Here is a 21,017-nt window from a genome sequence, read left to right on the forward strand (position 1 = left end):
CTGGGATTACAGGTGCCTGCCACCACACCAGCCTAATTTTTGTATTTTTAGTAGAGACAGGGTTTCACCATGTTGGCCAGGCTGGTCTTGAACTCCTGACCTCAAGTGATCCACCCACCTCAGCCTCCCAAAGTGCTGGGATTACAGGAGTGAGCCACCGTGTTTGGCCCCATGTGACACTTAGTTTCTAAAACAGTACGTATATTTGTCCTAAATCCAAATTTCTAAGATAAAAGCATTCCCAAGATGTATTCAGAGTCCCTGGGTCAACTCCTCCAAGGGTGGCATGCCTTAAGACATCCAGCTCTGCGGGGGAAGAGGAGCCTGAGTGTTGGGGCAGGGAAGCAGGGAACAGTGAGAAGCGCTGTGATGCCTGAGACGTGAAGTCCTGTGGGAAAGGGGCAGGCCATGGAGGGCCCGGGAGGCACTCACAATGCTCCGAAGCATCTTGTCCCCACCACTGAAGGTGACTGCCAGCATGGAGGCACATTCTTCTGCATAGAAAGGCATGCGTCCCTCCTCATCCACAGCTCCTAGGGACAGAGGAGGGAAATGAGAGATGAGATGAAGAGGGGGTCCTGTGGCGGGGGCTTGCTAATGTCAGTTATCTTGGAGTTATCATCCGGGGGGGCTATCCTGAGTTTGAAACATGATTTGAGCGGCCCACATCCCTCAGAGCAGTCCCGATCCTCTCTGAACAGGCAGTCTCAAGTGGCAGAGGGCATTCTGTGCCGCAATACCATTCTTTCAATAGGCTCTGGGGTACAACTGGCAGCCTTCTACCTTCATACCCACTTATTCATTCACATGCTCACTGTTTTCAACATTCACTACCCATCTACTGTGGGTCACACCCGTGCCAGGCATCAGGGCCACATGGAAAAGGCCGCAGTGCTAGTCTCAAGGAGCCTAGAGTCAGGCAGAAGTCAGGTAAGTAAATAAACACATGCTAACTGGGAGCACAGGCAAAGGGCACTTAATTTAGGCCTGTGGGGAGTCAGGGGAGGCTTCCAGCAGGCGGAAGGTGGCCCACAGAAAGACAGGCCAGAGCAGAGGCCTAACCAGCTGTAGTGGGGTGGGGGCAGCTCGGTGATCTCCGATGATGGCTTGAAGGTGTTCCCAGGGTATGTTGACATCTAAGGAAGTCCCAAGGTCCTCTGCAAGCAGGGCTAGTTCTATCTGAGCCCAAAGAGATTATTGTGCTCACATATTTAGGCACACACAGAAGCTGGGACAAGATGTGTGATGCCCTAACCATTCGGTGACACACACACAGGAGCACAGAAACATTGGGTGACTACCTATGGTGACTGTGTAGATGGAGTTGGCGTAGCCATCGTAGTTGCAGTTGTCATTGTGTTGGCCTCCGTTGCCGCTGGCTACCACAAAGATGCTCCCAAAGCCCTGGCGACCAGCAATCACCCCATGTTGTAAGGCAGCCTGAGGAGTCAAAACATCAGGGTGTCAGTTGAGGAACCCACAGAAAGACCTCTGCCTACCACATCAGTCACCCTCTCCATCCCTTCTAGAAACAAAAGGAAAAAAGTTCAAAGGGCACTGGGCATGGGGGAAAGATTGGAAGATGGACCCTGGATGTGAGGGAGCTGTGAGTTGACCCAGGATGTGGGGCAGCTGTGAGTTGAATGATGACTGATGGACACCCTCCGCTTATCAGAGGACAAGGTGGGGCCAGGCATGGGAGCTGAGGACAAAATGAAAGGGAAACAATCTCAAAGCACTGTTCCATTTCCCTCTCAGGAACACACATCCCCCAGGCTTCCTGCCCCAACGTTAGGTGTTCTCTTCCTGAAAGGAGACTGCGCGTGGAGGTGGAGTGGGAAGACGGGTCAACTTGCAGCAGTTCTCCTGGGACTGAATGAAGAGGGCGTCCCGTCTCTTAGTGTCTTTGTGCAGGCCAGTTACCTTTCCAAGCTGATGGGGGCCATCCACTGTCTTCCCATCATCATCTGGTCCCCAGCTGTTGAGAAATAAATACCTAGAGGGGACAGCCAGGGCAAGGCTGTGGCTACCCACCCAGCGCCTCCCAGTCTCAGCTGGCTGCCCTTTGACCTGCAGCTCTTAGCTCCTCCCAAGGGTTCCACTTAAAGGCTTCCGTGATTAAAACGCACAGGGTTCAAAGGTCCATCCCCTCTCCAAAGTGGAAAACACAAGTGTGCTAAGGCTCTTCTTTTCCTTGTGAATGTCCCCATAGCCCATAGTGGCAGAGAGGGACAGAGGTCACTCATCTCCTGATCTAGGGATCAGATACGTAGACTTTTTTTTTCTTTTTCCCTGAAATGGAGTCTTGCTCTGTCGCCCAGGCTGAAGTGCAATGGCGCGATTTTGGCTCACTGCCACCTCCACCTCCCAGGTTCAAGCGATTCTCCTGCCTCAGCCTCTGGAGTAACTGGGATTACAGGTGCCCGCCACCAAGCCTGGCTAATTTTTGTATTTTTAGTAGAGATGGGGTTTCACCATGTTGGTCAGGCAGGTCTTGAACTCCTGACCTCAAGCAATCCACCCGCCTCAGCCTCCCAAAGTGCTGGGATTACAGGTGTGAGCCACTGCGCCTGGCCCAACTCGTAGGGTAGAAGGCAGAGCACCCACGAACTTCTGTGGAAGCTCTTGGTTCTCAGGCTGAAGAGTTCTCTATTGTCTCTATCAGGAAGTGTACCCTGTGGATGATGTCACGGATTTAAGGGAGGTATGTCGGGGGAGGAACAGATGCCATCAATGCCATGGGGGCCCCCAACCCCATTTCCTTCTTGTCCAGTCCAGCACAGCCATGTCCTGAAGGTGCGGTGCATTGGTGTGGGGTGGGGGATTGGTGTTGGGCATTCAGCTGGCCTGTGGATGGAGAGGAAAGCCCGCTTTCTTGCAGAGGCCTTAGGAGTTTAGAAAACAAATGTGCACAGGCCAGGGCTTCTCATGTGGCAACCTGATTACGGGGGTGATGGGGGCTTAAGGTTGAGAGCCCAGTGGCTGGGAATCTAGAGAAATGAAGGCAATGGACTTCTTAGCTGAACCCAATGAGGAGACCCCTGCTCCGGCCTGAGTCAGCTCACTTGGTTGGGCTTTTGTTGGCAGATTTGTCCCAGGTGCTCCAGACTCTTGCCCTCTCATCGGCAGCTCTGCCTCACCTGCAGCTGTAGATGTCATTGATCTGATAGTGCTTGTTGAACGCCACTGCCTCCATGCTGTCTGTGAGAGGTCCATCCAGTACCCGGATACCTAGGCAATGAAGGCCACAGCAGCTCCTCACTAATGCTGGTCTCCTAGCCGGGGAACTGGGAGGTGGGGAGCCATATGTGGGAGACTTATTTTCTCTACATGCTCTTTGTACGTTTTGCATTTTTTTCTTGAGACAAAGTCTCACTCTGTCGCCCAGACTGGAGTGCAGTGGCATGATCTCGGCTCACTGCAGCCTCCACCTCCTGGGTTCAAGCGATTCTCCTGCCTCAGCCTCCCAGGTAGCTGGGACCACAGGCGCATGCCACCATGCCTGGCTAATTTTTGTATTTTTAGTAGAGATGGGGTTTCACCATATTGGTCAGGCTGGTCTCGAACTCCTGACCTCAGGTGATCCGCCTGCCTTGGCCTCCCAAAGTGCTGGGATTACAGGTGTGATCCCCATGGCCACCGCGCCCAGCCCATTTTGCATTTGTACATCATGTTTATGTATTACTTGTCCCCCCCTACCAAAATATATATATATAGAGAGAGAGAGAGACAAAGTCTGGCTCTGTCGCCCAGGCTGCAGTGCTGTGGCACTTTCAGAGAAGGGACTTGGACAGGGTTGCTGGCTCTCTGGTAGTCTCATTTATGGAGAGCTACTGCCCTCTGTTGGAGTATAAGAGGAATACAGTCAGTCTATTCAGTTTGTAGGTTCCCAAGCACTCCTAATAAGGAGTTATGGTGAGGGCTTTCCCATTCATTCCCTTCACCTTCTGCCTTGATGGACAGAGGTTGAGTGTGAAAAAACCACAGAACCACCTCCAGGGAGGAATAGGGCTGCTCAGCTCTCCCAAAAGGATGGACAGCAGCCCGTGAGCATCAGTGGGACTGGGAGCTGGAGAGCTGGGAAACGCAAAGGCTGCCCCCATAGGCATAACGGATCACAGAGGAAGAACCGTCAAGAAGACACTTTGTAATTTATGGAACTATAAATAGAAAAACATGTTTGAAACACCACTGCACTGAAAAATCAATGAGCTGATATGTCCTACAGACACCTACTATAAACTTACCCTTGCTCTATGCTATGTGTGTCAGCTGGGCTATGGGATAAAGACGTTTCAGAGTAGGGAGGGGTGCAGGAAATGAAGACTGTGGTCACAGGAGTAGCCTACCAAGGCTAGGCTGGAAGCACAAGTTACCTGCGATGCGGCTCCCGTAGGCCACGCCCACGGCACAGAAGCTGTTGTTGGGCACAGCCGCGATCTCTCCTGCACATCGCGTGCCATGGTGGTTGCCATTCTCCACATCCGGGTGGGGCATGGGGTCAGGGTCATTAGAGTTGAGGTCATAGCTACCCTCAGGGCTCTGAAATATTTTGGAGGTGACATGTGGTCATTCACTGGTTAGAGGGGGTCAGGTCCTGGGGTTCAGGGAGAGAAAGGAAATGGGAGTTTGGGACTGGAAGCTAGGGCAATAAGCTCATTTCTCATTGTTTCTGCTTGAGATGGAGTCTCACTCTGTCGCCCAGGCTGGAGTGCGGTGTCACAATCTCGGCTCACTGCAACCACTGCCTCACGGGTTCAAGCGATTCTTCCGCCTCAGCCTCCCGAGTGGCTGGGACTACAGGCGAGTGCCACCATGCTTGGCTAATTTTTGTATTTTTAGTAGAGACGGGGTTTCACCATCTTGGCCAGGCTGGTCTCAAACTCCTGACCTTGTGATCCACCCGCCTTGGCTTCCCAAAGTGCTGGGATTACAGGTGTGAGCCACCGTGCCCGGACCCAATAAGCAAACCACACTGGCTAAAAGATATGAGCAAAAGACACTGGGGTAAAACTGAGAAGTGCCACAGCTCCCAGCAAACTTCTCTTGCCCATTATGCAAATGTGCCTACAGCTCCATGGCTTGGGAAACCTGGAAAAAAGGCAGGTAGGGCTCCCTAGAGGCCACGCTTTAGAGAGAGGAAGGCACTCGGATTTCCAACAAGAGGGAAGTTGCCTGCAGGCGCCACTCCTTACTCCTCAGAAAAGGACTAGAACTGAAAGCAGGATTGCGCTCTCTTAGAGTTAGAGCCACCTGCTGTGCCTTGACTGCCAGTCTGGAATGCTGGCTTGGGGAAAGGAGAGGATGAACCCCATCCCACCTCCCAGGCTCTTTTCTTTGGCCCAAAGACCTCTAGAAAAGGGGACAAGACTGAGGCAACATCAAGAAGGAGGTAAGACGTTGGGGGTGAGGGGCGTCGTTCCAGGGCCACTCACATAGTTGGGTGCAATGTCCTGGATGGTGTGTTCTACTCCATCATCCACTACCACCACCGTCACCCCTCGCCCAGTCACATTGCGTTCCCACACACCCGTCACGTTGATGTCCCTGCCCGGGCTCCGTCGATTATTCTGTAAGAGAGACAGGGTAGGAATCCAGTGACATACAGCACAGCCCAGAGGGAGATGAAGTTATAGCTAGCAGCCCCTTTTCACCCTTGGCCTCTACCAAAGAGCCAGACAGAGATCGCAGACCAATAGGTCAGGTGGGAATAGAGCCAAGGAGGGGCAGGTGAGAACTCTGCCACAGCCTTGGATTCGAGGAAAGTTTGTCATCAGCCATGGGGGATTCAGGATAAAGTGGTAGCTAGGGTGAAGGGTTGGATGATACACTTCTTTTTTTTTTTTTTTTGAGACGGAGTCTCGCTCTGTCGCCCAGGCTGGAGTGCAATGGTGCGATCTCGGCTCACTGCAAGCTCCGCCTCCCAGATTCACGCCATTCTCCTGCCTCAGCCTCTCCGAGTAGCTGCGACTACAGGCGCCTGCCACCACGCCCGGCTAACTTTTTGTATTTTTAGTAGAGACAGGGTTTCACCATGTTAGCCAGGATGGTCTTGATCTCCTGACCTCGTGATCTGCCCATCTCGGCCTCCCAAAGTGCTGGGATTACAGGCGTGAGCCACCGCGCCGGGCCGGATGATACACTTCTTATGCCAATGGTAGTATCGTATCACTTATGTCATAGTGTTTACCATGTGTCAGGCATGGTTCTAAGTGCTACACATGTATACATTCACTTACCCTAACCATAATTCTATGAGGTAGGCACTATTACAATCTCCACTTTACAGATGGAGAAGCTGATGCACAGAGTTTAAGCAGCTTGCCCAAATGCACGTGCTAGTAAGTGGCAGAGCTGGACCATGAGCCCAGGCAGCCTGGCTGCACCATCTGTGCCCTGAGCACTGCAGAACACTGGCCTCTAGAAGACAGTAGAAGGGAGGGAGAGTTGAGGGAAACACCACAGAACTGGGAAATGGTCCCTCAGGCAAAGGATGGAGGTGACTGAAGAGTGATACAGTCAAAAGCCCACTAAAGAACCGGACTGGAACCTACACACCTGCAATTGCAAACTGCAGGACTGGACTCACCAGGTGCCATTGCTGCGGGTACTTGGGGTCATTGAAGTGGATGCTGCGCTTGGCCCGCCTTAGCAGCCTCTGCTCTGAGTGCCAGCGCACAGCTTCATGCCCAGCCAACACAGCCTCCACCTGCTGCCGGATGGCCTCCACCTCCAGGGCCGGCCTGTGCCCAGCAGGCTGGACAAAGAGGTAGTGCCCCTGAAGCTCTCCGATGCGTCCAGCATTTACCAGCCCTGCTGCCTGGGCCAAGGCATCCGCCTGCTGCTCCAGAGTCTCTTCCTCCCCGTCACCTTCCAGGCTTTCCAGGTGCACAGCCCAGCTCGGCCCCCCCGGGCCCTGGCCATCAGGCCCACCTGTCCCTGCCAGGCCCATGACCCAGGGAACCAGTAAGAAGAGCCCGGCTAATTCCAGCCAGAGGCAGGTGGGCAGGCCCAGGGGGGCATCCAAGTGTGGCACTTTCTGCCTCCCCTTCGGCATCAGAGCAGTGGACTGCAGACAAAGAAAAAGGATGTGGAAGAGATCAAAGAGCTGGTAACTGCAGGAATCTGAGAGGGAGATGCTGAGCCATCCATGCGTTCCCCCTGGAAGTCCCTAAGCCATGCCTTTTAAATTATGAAACATTTGATCCTCTCTTTTTGTTCACATTTATCCCTGACCAACAGGGATAAGCCCCCAGGTGGAGGGTGGGCCAGCACTAACGCCAGCGGATGGCCTCCCACAGCAAGACAGCCAATCCTCACGACACCAGCAAATCCAGCAGGAGGTCCAGTTGCTCACAGGCACTGTGAGCAACCCCTGTTGCCACCCACAGGGCTCAAAGCACACATTGCTTCCACAAACTACTGGCTGCATCGTGACTGTTCTTTAGGAGAGACAACCCCTTCACCCCTACATTTAGAGGGGACATAAATCTTTCCCTAGCTGACTCCTCAGTCCAGTTGTCCTCAAGGCTAATTCCCCATAACAGGGCCCCATGCCCACCTGGATTCTACATGAGGTTGAGCTTCTGGTCTGGCTAACCACGTCACACTCATGTTGTGCAAATGGAGAAAAGGCATCACTTTCACTGGGAGTACTGTTGACTCAGCAAAGGCTACAGACCTGTGGGATCCAAGAACAGAAGAAATAATGTCCCATCAATCCCAGGGCAACAAGCAGAGGTTAGATAAACTCCAGGACCAGGGACCAAAGAAACTTCATTAATTGTCATTTCCAAAGATCTAAAACTGGTCATAGACTGGCGCAGAACTGGTACGGTGAGGCCAAATCAGTATAACACACAGAAAACCCACTTCCTGTGCTATCATGCCACCCTCTTTTCATTTTGTTCCCCAGAGGCCTAGCAAAATACTGTTATCAAAATGCCTCTTGAAAGAGTAGGTAATAATGTCCTAGAAGTCTAGGTGGTAGCTAACTTCCTGATTTGTGTATCTCAGAAGGATACCAGGGAAAGTGAAAGGAGGGAGGAGGCGGAGGCGAAACGGGGAAAGCCAGAGAGTGCAAACAAAACAGAACAGGCACCAAGGACAAGCAGGCAACCAGGAGAGAACGAATGACGAGAGAACCTCACTAAGCGCTACTCCTGTACTGAGCTCAGGAGGTTGACTTCAAGGTGAGGACTCAGGCTCCAGACTGGGACTCCAATTGCCTGGGTTTGACAGAACCAGGGAATTGGTCTCAGGAGCCCTCAAAAAAAAAGGGCCAAGTTAGAACTGGGGGACAGACAAATGGGGTGACAGGACGTGTGTGTACCTGTGGTGGCTGGGCTCCTTTAAAAGCCTTTGCTCTCCACTGGGGCCACCCTGGGGCAGGGCTTAGTACTCAGACACACACCGAAGCGGCTCTACCTCAAAGCATTCCAGAAAAATGGGAATATTACTGAAAGGCTTCCTGGAAAGGAGAACTTAGGCCACCTCTCCTTTACCTCTAAAAATCTTCATACGACATTTCTTCCTCTGGTTTTCCCTTAGGTTTCCAGGCATATTCCCTCTCAATCCCTCCCTGCCCCCGGGAGCCTCAATTCTCCCAAGATATTTAGGTGTCTTCCCCAGTCTGCATACTCTACTAAGTAAACAAACAAACAAACAAACAAACAAAACCCTTGTTAGCCAGACAGTGGCCCCTCTAGGCAGACTCCTTCAGACTCAGTAGATCCCACCACAGATGTCCGGAAGAAAGAGAAGCAGGAGCTCCTTCTGTCTCCCAGTGGCAGAGCAGCATTTTTATCCCCCAGGCTTCTGGGAAAGGAACCTTAAATGCCTTCTGAAAGCAGGTCTCAACCTCTCCCAACGGCTAGGCCTCTCTTTACAGCTCTTAGTTGACAAGGAAGAAGAGAATGGGCAGTCCAGAGTCCAAGATTCTGCTCCCAAGCGACTGTCCGCGCTGTTCCACACCCGGCTCCTAGAAGCCAGCTTAGGTACCGGGTCAGTTTCCCGATTCCCCCTCCGTCGGCCTCGATCGCTCCGTGCAATGTGCCCCCCTCCTCATTAGCACCCACATTATCCAGGAATCCTGGGCCCTGGGGCCCCATCTCCCTGGGGTCCCCCACGCCAGGACCTCAGGCACCCTCTGTGCAGCTCCCTCATCTTCAGACGCCGGCTTACCCCACTTCTGGGCCCCCCTGACTACCCAGGTCCAGCCCCACACCTAGTTCCCAACTCACCGGCCCGGCCGCAGCTGCCGCCGCCTCCCTGCGGAAACTCGCGGCTTCCCGGGAGCCGGAGGAGCAGTGACAGCAGCATCACTTCCGCCCGCGGCGCAGCCAATCAGCGCGGCGCCTGCGGCCCGGCGACCCCGCGGGCCCCAGCAACCGGCGCCCGGGGTCCGGCTCCTGCGGGAGGTCTCCGCAGGCAGGGGCCGTGCGGGCGCTGGGGACTGAACCCGCGGGCTCCGCCTCCCCGAGTCCTCGGGGCATCTTCCACATGGTCCCTCTTCAGAAGGTTCTCCTTCATGGCGTCCTCTGTAAAGGGCATCTCGGTTCCGACCTTTAAAAGCCTCTCGTTGCTCTTCTCCTTCTGACCGCCATGGCCCCGACTGTCCCTGTAATCTTCCCAGAGGGGATCCTGCCCACCCAGGTCGCCTTCCTTCTCGCAGTCGGCTCTCCTTTCTTCCCCGCGCCCCGGGAGAGTCCACCTGTATCTCAGGGGTCTCCCGCAGCATCCCCGTGCCTCGGCGGCGCCAGCTGTCGCCGCCAGAGGGCGCCGTCGGGGGCGGTGCGGCGCCACCGCGGCCTCTCCTCTAGCGGCCGGAGCCTCGCCCCCTCCGCTCCTGCCGCCGGAAGTGGGAGGTGCCGCGCGCGGGCCGGCGCTCGACCCCTCCCCCAGTGGCTCGGCCGCCCCCTCCCCCCGCTCCGCCCGCTCAGGTGCGTCCCGTCCCTCCCCCACTTTCCTCCCGGGGGCGCGGCGCGGGAGGTGTGTGCGGGGCGAGCGTGGGTGGGGGTTGCGGGGCGAGGGCCGGGGATGGGGGTCGGGTGGGGGGCGTGGAGAGTGCTGTGAGAACCGAGGCGGGGGTCCCGGCCTAGAAGTGGGACGGGGGGGTGGCTGGCAGCGGGGTGGGGGGGCCGAGGGGAAGGGGTGGAGGGGGGTCTGGTCGGGCCAGCGGCCAGCCTAGCAGTCCTCTGTGGAGGGTGGCCAAGGCCACCCAGCGCCGCTTCCCCCCATTGTCCCCTTCCCGTCTGTCCCCTGTTCTCGCCCGAGGACCCGTGGCTTCGGCGCCCCTGCTTCGCTGATGGTCGCCCCGGGTTGCGGAGTTCTTTTTGGTACACTCGATCCTCCAGCCAGCTGTTCCTACCCGCGCCACGGGCTTTCTAGCCACGGAGTTGCATGCATGACCCTTGTCCTGGGGTTTCGTTCACCGGGCGCAGAGGAACCCCCCAGCCCTGGGCTATGTTGGAGACGGGATGTTTGCACCTGAGGGAGCAGCAATGGCGGTTTGGGCCCATTTTCTCCCAGGAGCTTTGTATAATGAGGGAAACTGAGGCACAGAGGGTCTGTGGGCTGTGACTGAGGTGTTGACAGAGCCCCATCAGCCTATCTGCCCCATGCGCTCTTCAGTGTTCCGGGAGGAATACCTGCGATGCTGTTAAAATAAAAACAAGAATGCAAACTACCCCTACGTTCATCCCGACCTCCCAAGTATTTTGATTTTCTTTTCTCCTCATAAGGCCATAAGTTTGCTCTGCGGCATAAAAGATGACCTTTTGATTTTTAAAAAAGGCATCTGTCCCAGTTCCCTTACTTGTGTCATGTTTTTCACCTTGTCATTTTCACGCTAGAGAACCCAGGATTGTTTTTTGCACCACTAGTCACTCTGAAGAGTCTGTTCTTTCCTCACTTAGTGGGTATCAGGCCTATCCCATCTGTGGGGAGCACGCTGACAGTAAAAGATGCACCCTGGATTGCCCAGTATTGCATTACTTGTTGACTTACAGGCAGACACCTCCAAAAACTTCACTTAAATTAATGGAGAATGCTTTGAATGTAACAGCCATAAAGTGATTTAAAAACATGAGATCTGATTGATACTAGGCTGAAAAGTACATCTTTTATTATAAACGATAGCCGACAAGGTAGGCTTGGGACCACTTGGAAGATCTTGGCAGACTAAGATGTATTGTTTGAAATGACTACATTTCTGCCAAAAGTGAAAATAAGATCTTTGCACAGACCCCTAGATATTTATGTAAATACAGTGACTCCTGAGGATTGCTGCGCACTAGGACTTTGCATACAATGTCTCTTTTAGTACTCTTAAGTATTTTCTCCCGGAGCCCAGGTTTTTGTGTTTTTTTACTGCAACAGCTCTGTTGTGTGGACATTCTGAGGGGGGAGAGATACATTTGTTTTAAACTTTGGAAACTTGTAGCCTGTAATTTGTTTCTGAATGTACAGAGCATAATGGCAGCGTCTGAGGTTGCTGGTGTTGTGGCCAATGCCCCCAGTCCTCCGGAATCTTCTAGTTTATGTGCTTCCAAATCAGACGAAGGTCTCCCAGATGGTCTAAGGTAATGTGTGGACTCCTGACCGGGAAGATTCATTTGGGTAAAGGGTTTTTGAGATGGTCTTGTGTAGCTGGTCTTTCTTTTTGGCTCTGATGGCACTGCGCTAGCTTTTTAAAGGTAGAGGACTGTCTGATCTATCTTTGTATTTCTGGTATCAAACACAGCATCTGATACTCAGCAGGCATGCTAAATGTTTGGGGAATAAATAGAATAGAATATATGGGGTCAAACTCATTAAAAAATGCAAACATTTTCCAGCCCTTTCCTACGTGGACTGTATGTTCATTTAACTATGTTTATATGTTATATATGAGAAATGTTATATCCGTATGTGTACATGGATATCTAAAAATGTATACATACAGATACACAATTACCCAAACTTGCATCTTATAGTAGCTAATATAATACATTGTTATGTACAATGTTGAACTAAATTAGCTATATAGTCATCCCACAGTATATGCTGGAGATTGGTTCCAGGACCCCTACTGAGGATACCAAAATCTATAGATGCTCAAGTCCCTTACATAAAATGGTGTAGTATTTTATCTGGGACAGGCATATGCCCACCCTACTTAAAGCTATTAAAAAGATAAAAAATAAATAAAATGGTGTAGTATTTGCATATAACCTATGCATGTCCTCCCATATACTTTAAATAATAGGTTATTTACAACAACTAATACAATGTAAATGTTATGTAAATAGTTGTGTTGTTTAAGGAATAATGACAAGGAAAAAAGTTTGTACATGTTCAGTACAGATGCAACCATCCAATTTTTTTCTCAAAATTTTTTTAATGGTTTCAAATCTATTTCACTTTTCTTTTTTTGAGATGGAGTCTCACTCTGTTGGCCCAGGCTGGAGTGCAGTGGCGTGATCTTGGCTTACTGCAAGCTCTGCCTCCCAGGTTTATGCCATTCTCCTGCCTCAGCCTCCCGAGTAGCTGGGACTATAGGCGCCTGCCACCACGCCCAGCTAATTTTTTGTATTTTTAGTAGAGACAGGGTTTCACCATGTTAACCAGGATGGTCTCGATCTCCTGACCTCGTGATCCGCCCGCCTCGGCCTCCCAAAGTGCTGGGATTACAAGCGTGAGCCACCGCGCCCGGCCTTTTTGTTGTATTTTTAGTAGAGACAGGGTTTCATCGTGGTCTCGATCTCCTGACCTCGTGATCCACCCGCCTCGGCCTCCCAAAGTGCTGGGATTACAAGCGTGAGCCACCACGCCCGGCCAATAGGCACCTGCTTTGTAGCCTGGCGAATTTTTGTGTTTTTAGTGGAGACGGGGTTTCACCATGTTGACCAGGCTGGTCTTGAACTCCTGACCTCAAGCGATCTGCCCATCTTGGCCTCCCAAAGTGTTGAAATTACAGGGATGAGCCACTGCACCTAGTTCCCTCAATTTTTTTTTTGTTTTTATTTTTGAGATGGCGTCTTGCTCTGTCACCCAGGCTGGAGTGCAGTGGCGCAATTTCTGCTCACTGCAACCTCTGCCTCCTGAGTTCAAGCGATTCTCCTGCCTAAGCCTCCCAAGTAGCTGGGACGACAGGCGCCCACCACCACACCCGGCTGATTTTTGGTATTTTAGTAGAGACGGAGTTTCACCATGTTGTCCAGGATGGTCTGGAACTCCCGACCTCGTGATCCGCCCACCTCAGCCTCCCAAAGTGTTGGGATTACAGGCATGAGCCACCGCACCTGGTCCTCCCTCAACTCTTTTCTAGTGTACCTGGGTCCTCTAATACAATAGCTAACACTTAACTACAGTTCTATATGTGTTAACACATTTAATCTTCACAACAGTCCCAGAAGGTAGTGATAATATTATTATTCCCATTTACAGGTGAGGAAACTGAGACACAGAGAGGTTAGTAATTTGCCCAAGGTTTCCAAGCTATGTTGGAGTCAGTTTTGATAAATAAAATCAACTTCATACACTAGTAATAATGGCAGCTAACGTTTATTGAATGTTTACTATGTGCCAGGCACTGTACTGAGTACTTTATGTGCATTATCTCATGTAATCCTCTCAACAGTCCTATTAGGTGGATAGTATTATTTCTGTTTTACAAATGAAGTAACTTGCCGAGAGTCAAACAGCTTGTAAATGGTGGGCAGAGTCAGGATTCAAACTCAGGTACTGTATATGCCTGAATTTTTAATTAAGCACCCCCTCACAGTTAACTCCCAGTGGGAAGGAATCAGCTTCGAGTGTTTGAGACAGGGTCTCCCTCTGTCATCCAGGCTGGAGTACAGTGGTGCGATCATGGCCTACTGCAGGCAGCCTCCACCTCCTGGGCTTAAGCAGTCCTCTCACTTCAGCCTCCCAAGTAACTGGAGCTACAGGTGCACGCCACTACACTCGGCTAATTTTTAAATTTTTTTGCGAAGACAGGGTCTTGCTATGTTTCCCAGGCTAGGCTTGAACTCCTGACCTCAAATGATCCTCCTGCCTTGACCTCCCAAAGTGTTGGGATTACAGGCATGAGCCATTGCTCCCCACCGAGATATTCTTTCAGTTGTTTTATTTTGAACTAGTACGATTGAGGAAACAAAGACATCAAGTCGAATCCCCATTGCTGGTTGGGTATGGTTAAGAGTGTCAGTTATAGAATTAGTTTAAAAAAAGAGGGTGGGGTCAAAGAAATTAAACATAGGCGTAATTCCTGGGTGAAAGATGTACAATTGTGAATGTTGGATGTCATTGTAAATATGTTTTAAAGACCTCTTTAAAAAGCAATACCTCACTTCAGCCTGGGTGACAAAGTGAAACCCTGTCTCAAAAAATAAATAAATAAATAAAAAATAAAAGCAGTACCTTGAATGGCTGTGACAAGTGACAGAATATCCTCATGTTAAGCATATGTATACTTACTGTGTGGGATAAAATTTCTATTGACAGCTTCAATTTTGGATTCAAAATTGTCTACTTTAGACAACTTAAAGTGTAGGTGCTATACTATACTCTGGAAAACTGTTGAAGAACTTAAAAAGTGGTTCTGATCAAAGATCTGTGTAATGAATTTGAATGAAAATTATTGTTGTGAAAGGTGAGAGAGGAATAAAAACAATATTTCTAAGTTAATATTTTATTATAATATTATGTATAACTAAATTAGGACATGCAACTAAATTAAATATTCCAACTAGTATTAGGCTAATTCATCAGTATCCCCAAAAGTTATTCAAATTGGCTCTCAAAAATTATTTGGCTCTTCAGAGTCATTTATGTTTGGCCATTTACTGTAGACTGTCTTTAGAACCCAGGTTTTTGGCTGGCTCACGCCTATAATTCCAACACTTTGGGAAGCTGAGGCAGGTGGATGGATCCCTTGAGTATAGGAGTTCGAGACCAGCCTGGGCAACATGGCAAAACGGTGCAAAAAATACAAAAAATTAGCTGGATGTGGTGGCATGTGCCTGTAGTCCTAGTTACTCACGAGTCAGGTGGAGGATTGCTTGAGCCAAGGATATTGAGACTGCAGTGAGCCTTGATTGCGCCACTGCACTCTAGCTTGGGTGACAGAGTTTAGACCCTCTCTAAAAACAAAACCAAAAAACAAAAAACTAGGTCTTAACCACCAAGCTATACTACCTTCATATGGGATCGAAATCATTGGATTGAGGCCGGGCGCGGTGGCTCACGCTTGTAATCCCAGCACTTTGGGAGGCGAAGGCGGGTGGATCACGAGGTCAGAAGATCGAGACCACGGTGAAACCCCATCTCTACTAAAAATACAAAAAATTAGCCGGGTGTGGTGGCGGGCGCCTGTAGTCCCAGCTACTCGGAGAGGCTGAGGCAGGAGAATGGCGTGAACCCGGGAGGCGGAGCTTGCAGTGAGCCGAGATTGCGCCACTGCACTCCAGCCTGGGTGACAGAGTGAGACTCCATCTCAAAAAAAAAAAAAGAAATCATTGGATTGAAACTAAGTTCTTTCATTATGATAGTCGGGAGGGTTTACATAGTCTAGTTTTGTTCTTCTAGTAGTTATGTTGAAAGTACTATATACTTTTCTTTTTATCTTATGTGTTTGATAGCACCAAAGACTCTGCACAGAAGCAGAAGAACTCGCCTCTGTCGAGTGTAAGTAGCCAAACAATAACCAAGGAGAATAACAGAAATGTCCATTTGGAACACTCAGAGCAGAATCCTGGTTCATCAGCAGGTGACACCTCAGCAGCGCACCAGGTGGTTTTAGGAGAAAACTTGATAGCCACAGCCCTTTGTCTTTCTGGCAGTGGGTCTCAGTCTGATTTGAAGGACATGGCCAGCACAGCAGGAGAGGAGGGGGACACAAGCCTCCAGGAGAGCCTCCATGCAGTCACTCGGTCTCTTAAGGCAGGGTGCCATACTAAGCAGCTTGCCTCCGTGAATTGCTCTGAAGAGAAATCCCCACAAGCCTCTATCCTAAAGGAAGGTAACAGGGACACAAGCTTGGATTTCCGACCTGTAGTGTCTCCAGCAAATGGGGTTGAAGGAGTCCGAGTGGATCAGGATGATGATCAAGATAGCTCTTCCCTGAAGCTTTCTCAGAACATTGCTGTACAGGTCAAGTGTCAAGTTTCTACTACTAAAATGTAATTGGGGGGTGGTGGGGTTCAGGGTGGGAGATATTTCTTCATATTTGGTGGAGAACTTGCTGGCTTGTTTTGTTTTTTGTTTTTTTGCTAGCAACCATCATACTACTCTCAAACAGTACCATACAATGACTTCATTCTGATGTTCAGTAAATAAGAAAGCCAGTAGCCAGTGTCTAATCTTATGGCAAGTAGGAACTTTATGACCTACGTGTAGTCTCTTTCACTGAGTAACTAATGAGTGCAGGACATTAGCATTCATATTTATCATCTTTGTCCTTGCAGGAAGAATCCTTGTTAATTCTCTGAGTCACATCTTAAGAAGTACAGTGTATCCTGCCTTCTAGTGACGGGTGTGCTTTGTTGTAGGAGAAAGTATGGGTACAACAGACTGTAGAGGGCAGACGTCTCATCTCAGACTTGAGGCTTTCTCTCAGTCAGTCATTGGGTCTTGTTTGGGTTATTTTGTGGGACCGATGATTAATGCAGTGTGGATGTTGGTGTCCATTTGCCAGAACTACATTGCTTAGCTTGCTTGGAAGCTGGTAAGAGGAAAGAGCAAAAAGTTAGTTACTGTGGCGGAATTCTAGGTGTTAGTGATTCTGCCTCTTTTAAAATGTCTCTGAACGATTCTAAATATAGCTTTTTTCCTTTATAGACTGATTTTAAGACGACTGATTCAGAGGTAAACACAGATCAAGATATTGAAAAGAATTTGGTAAGTATTTAAACTGTCATTGTTATATGAAGCCATTATCAAGTAGAAGATCTAGAGGCATATCATCTCAGTTGGAAAAGGTGCAGGAGTCCCCTTCATAAAATCCCTGACAGATGGTCAGCTGACTTTTCCTTGATCACTTCGAAAGATGGGAAGCTTACTACCTCACAAAGCAACCAGTTACATTTAAAAAACAGCTCTTATTGGCCAGGCACAGTGGCTCACGCCCATAATCCTAACATTTTGGGAAGCCAAAGTAGGTGGATCGCTTGAGCCCTGGAATTTGAGACCAGCCTGGGCAACACGGTGAAACACCGTGTCTACAAAAAATACAAAAATTAGCCAGGTGTGGTGGTGCATGCCTATAGTCCTAGCTACTCAGGAGACTGAGGTGGGAGGATCACCTGTTCACCTGAGCCAAGGAGGTCGAGGCTGTGTGAGCCGTGATTGTGCGATTGTACTGCAGCCTGGGTGACAGAGTGAGACCCTGTCTCAAAAAAAAAAAGGCCGGGCACGGTGGCTTACGCCTGTAATCCCAGCACTTTGGGAGGCCAAGGCAGGCGGATCACCTGAGGTCGAGCATTTGAGACCAGCCTGGCCAACATGGTGAAACCCCATCTCTACTAAAAATACAAAAATTAGCCAGGTGTGGTGGTGCGTGCCTATAATCCCAGCTACTCGGGAGGCTGAGGCAGGAGAATGGCTTGAACCCAGGAGGCAGAGGTTGCAGTGAGCCAAGATTGCACCACTGTACCCCAGCCTGGACAGCAGAGAAGCTCCGTCTCAAAAAACAAAAAGAAAATCTCTTATTGTTAGATTTTATTCTGAGATGAAGATAAAACCCTTATAACTTCTTGCTTCAGGCCGGGCGCGGTGGCTCATGCCTGTAATCCCAGCACTTTCAGAGGCCGAGGTGGGTGGATCACCTGAGGTCAGGAGTTTGAGACCAGCCTGACTAACATGGTGAAACCTCGTCTCTACTAAAAATACAAAAATTTAGACCAGGCACAGTGGCTCACGTCTGTAATCCTAGCGCTTTGGGAGGCTGAGGCAGGCAGATTGCCTGAGCTCAGGAGTTCGAGACCAGCCTAGGCAACATGGTGAAACCCCATCTCTACTAAAAATACAAAAAATTAGCCAGGTGTGGTGGCGTGTGCCTGTAATCCCAGCTACTTGGGTGGCTGAGGCATGAGATTAGCTTGAACCTGGGAGGCAGAGATTGCAGTGAGCCGAGATCGTATCACTGCGCTCCAGCCTGGGTGACAGAGTGAGACTCTCTCAAAAACAAACTAACAAACAAACAACAACAAAAAAACAAAAATTAGCCTGTAATCCCAGCTACTTGGGAGGTTGAGGCAGGAGAATTGCTTGAACCCAGGAGGCTGAAGTGGCAGTGAGCTTCTTGCTTCAGGCCGGGCACAGTGGCTCATGCTTGTAATCCCAGCACTTTGGGAGGCCGAGGAGGGTAGATCACGAGGTCAAGAGATTGAGCCCATCCTGGCCAATATGGTGAAACCCTATCTCTACTAAAAATACAAAAATTAGCTGGGCGTGGTGGCACATGCCTGTAGTCCTAGCTACTCAGGAGGGTGAGGCAGGAGAATTGCTTGAACCTGGGAGGTGGAGGTTGCAGTGAGCTGAGATCGCACCACTGCACTCCAGACTGGTGACAGAGTAAGAATCTGTCTCAAAAAAAAAAAAAAAGTTCTTATTGTAGCTTTCTCTTGAGCTTTATGGAATAAATCCAGTTCCTTTCCTGCTTGTTAGCCCTGTGTATATTTGAAGTTTTTTTATGCCTCCTCCTCTTATTCTCTTACTCTCCAAGTTCAAGCCTTTCCAGGTGAAACATCCTCAGATGTTTTTAGTATTCTTTTTGATACTATTTTGATACTATTTTCCATTTCTTTATCATTCTGGTTACTTTCACATAGACATGTTCTATTTTATCAATATTTGTTTTAAAAAGTGATCTTGAGAACCATATATAATAGTACAGATACAGTATAATTACTTTATAATACAGTGGGATCTCTCAGTATCTCTCATTCTAGACACTATTTCTTAAGCTTACATTGACTTATTTTGGCAATTTTTTCATACTGTTAAGCTTTTAGTCAAATTCCATCCAGTCTTTTTTTCATATATTATTTACTTGTGTCTTTCTAATTTTATCCCCAGATAGTTGGTTTTTGAAGAGAACGTCACACTTACCTTTGTTAAAATGCTCCCTTTGATATCCCTGGCCTTTTGTGGCTGAAACTTCTACCTTTAAGTATATGGATATCTAAATGTACACTTTTTAAAGGGAAGTAATGCTGGGAAAGGCACCCTAGGCAGAGGTCTTTAGGGTAAGATGTGTTGATTTATGAAGAGTGGTATAAAAAGGGAAAGTGCTTGTAGCAACCAGATAAGAGAGAGGATATTTGGTGCAAGCTGAAGAAATTGAAGGGCATACGGAAAAAAGTTATTGGTGTACGTTAACCAGATGAAGCCAATAAAAGTTTTAAAATAGAGAGTAGTAACTTGGGACTTAATTGTAACAGTCAAGTAGATGAAGCAGGAATGAATGGAAACCCAGCAAGTTACTGGGCCAGAAGAGGCCCAGGGTTGTGTTTTGTTTGGCTGTGTCTTTTGGGTGGTAGTGAGGTCCACATGCTTTTAAAAAGGCAGTAAGGCCGGGTGCAGTGGCTCATGCCTGTAATCTCAGCACTTTGAGAGGCCAAGGCAGGGGTATCACCTGAAGTCAGGAGTTCAAGACCAGACTGGCCAACATGGCAAAACCCTATCTCTACTAAAAATACGAAAATTAGCCGGACATAGTGGCGAGTGCCTGTAATCCCAACTACTCTGGAGGCTGAGGCAGAGAGAATTGCTTGAACTTGGGAGGTGGAGGTTGCCGTAAGCCGAGATTGCACCACTGCACTCTAGCCTGGGCGACAGAGTGAGACTCTGTCTCAAAAAAGAATAATCTACTGGTTTCAACTTTTCTTTGGTTAAGATCCTCTTTCAGAATCTTCTGGAAACTTTGAATTCTTATCTCAGAAAAATATATACATTCATCAGTTGCAGAGAGTTCAAAGATTCGCTGAGGTCTACCCTGTAGAATCCAGGTTCAGAATCCCTGGAAAGGTGTGATGCTGAGTAATCAGCTGTTTGGGACACCTTAGTCACATTTCAGTACATGGACTAAAGATTAGCTTGTCCCAAAGCCAAGGTCCTATCTTGAGAGCCTTTTTTATTTATTTATTTGTTTGTTTATTTATTTATTTATTTATTTTGAGATGGAGTCTCGCGCTGTTGCCCAGTCTGGAGTGCAGTGGTGCAGTCTCTGCTCACTGCAAACTTTGCCTACCGGGTTCAAGTGATTCTCCTGCCTCAGCCTCCCAAGTAGCTGGGATTGCAGGCATGTGCCACCATGACTGGCTAATTTTGTATTTTTAGTAGAGATGGGATTGTACTATGTTGGCCAGGCTGGTCTCGAACTCCTGACCTCAGGTGATCCACCCGCCTCACCTTCCCAAAGTGCTGGGATTACAGGCGTGAGCCACTGCGCCCAGCCGTGAGAGCCTTTTGTAAAAATGATTATAATACGATATTTTCCTTGTTTGTTTTAAAAATTTTTTTTCTTTGAAGATGGTTATTATTTAATGAAAAAATTCAGTTTAGTGCTCTCAGTTTAAATATTATTTGGGCTACTTCATACTAAATGTGTTTTAAGTTGACCCTCTTCAAATTTTAGTGTCCTTTTGAAAGGTAACCAGCGATTTTCTTGATTTACTGACATGGGGGTGGCAGAGCTAAACTGTTTTCAGAAGCACTTTTATTTATTTATTTATTATTGTTATTTTTTTGATAGAGACCATGTATTACTATGTTGCCCAGGCTGGTCTTGAGCTTCTAGCCTCAAGCAGTCTTCCTGCCTTGGCCCCTCAAAGCTGGGATTATAGGCCAGAGCCACCGTGCCTTGCCTAGAAACCTCGCTTCTAATCCCGACTTACACGAAAGCTTGCTGAGTTGTTCAGTCTGAATACCAGGTTCCCAGGCCTCTTTAGTGGATCCATCAGTTTTCAGTGTTATTAACCAGTAAGGAATCATGTTCCTGGACGCTTTTTTGAGACAGAGTCTTGCTCTGTCGC

At 49.1% G+C, this 21,017-nt stretch overlaps 2 protein-coding genes across 13 annotated transcripts in view; one reads left to right on the forward strand and one right to left on the reverse strand.

The window, feature by feature from the left end:
• PCSK7 (proprotein convertase subtilisin/kexin type 7) overlaps positions 1 to 9,349 on the reverse strand; it is a 36,905-nt gene extending 27,556 nt beyond the window's left edge. For 10 of the 12 annotated variants that reach the window (XR_009215739.1, XR_009215737.1, XR_009215738.1 and 7 more), the window contains exons 1-9: positions 9,243 to 9,349; positions 7,562 to 7,681; positions 6,590 to 7,069; positions 5,436 to 5,570; positions 4,377 to 4,542; positions 3,141 to 3,231; positions 1,924 to 1,978; positions 1,302 to 1,440; positions 433 to 533 (exon numbers count right to left, since the gene is read on the reverse strand). Coding sequence is in view for 7 of the 12 variants with exons in the window: in XM_058446944.1 (XP_058302927.1) it covers positions 433 to 533; positions 1,302 to 1,440; positions 1,924 to 1,978; positions 3,141 to 3,231; positions 4,377 to 4,542; positions 5,436 to 5,570; positions 6,590 to 7,057 (1,155 nt within the window). In the remaining 5 variants the exon portion in view is untranslated. Of the gene's footprint in view, positions 1 to 432; positions 534 to 1,301; positions 1,441 to 1,923; positions 1,979 to 3,140; positions 3,232 to 4,376; positions 4,543 to 5,435; positions 5,571 to 6,589; positions 7,070 to 7,561; positions 7,682 to 8,332; positions 8,424 to 8,504; positions 8,530 to 9,242 lie in introns of those variants that run through there. The other 2 variants (XM_032167498.2, XM_058446943.1) reach the window with 2 other exon arrangements.
• Positions 9,350 to 9,818: 469 nt separating this feature from the next.
• Positions 9,819 to 21,017, forward strand: part of RNF214 (ring finger protein 214) — a 59,866-nt gene continuing 48,667 nt past the window's right edge. The window contains exons 1-4 of the mRNA XM_032167505.2: positions 9,819 to 9,941; positions 11,470 to 11,582; positions 15,624 to 16,134; positions 16,822 to 16,881. Of these exons, the coding sequence (XP_032023396.1) occupies positions 11,476 to 11,582; positions 15,624 to 16,134; positions 16,822 to 16,881 (678 nt within the window). The 5' untranslated portion in view covers positions 9,819 to 9,941; positions 11,470 to 11,475. The remainder of the gene's footprint in view (positions 9,942 to 11,469; positions 11,583 to 15,623; positions 16,135 to 16,821; positions 16,882 to 21,017) is intronic.

Source organism: Hylobates moloch, unplaced genomic scaffold (assembly GCF_009828535.3).
Source record: "Hylobates moloch isolate HMO894 unplaced genomic scaffold, HMol_V3 SCAFFOLD_11, whole genome shotgun sequence".
In the NCBI taxonomy this organism is placed as follows: Eukaryota; Metazoa; Chordata; class Mammalia; order Primates; family Hylobatidae; genus Hylobates; species Hylobates moloch.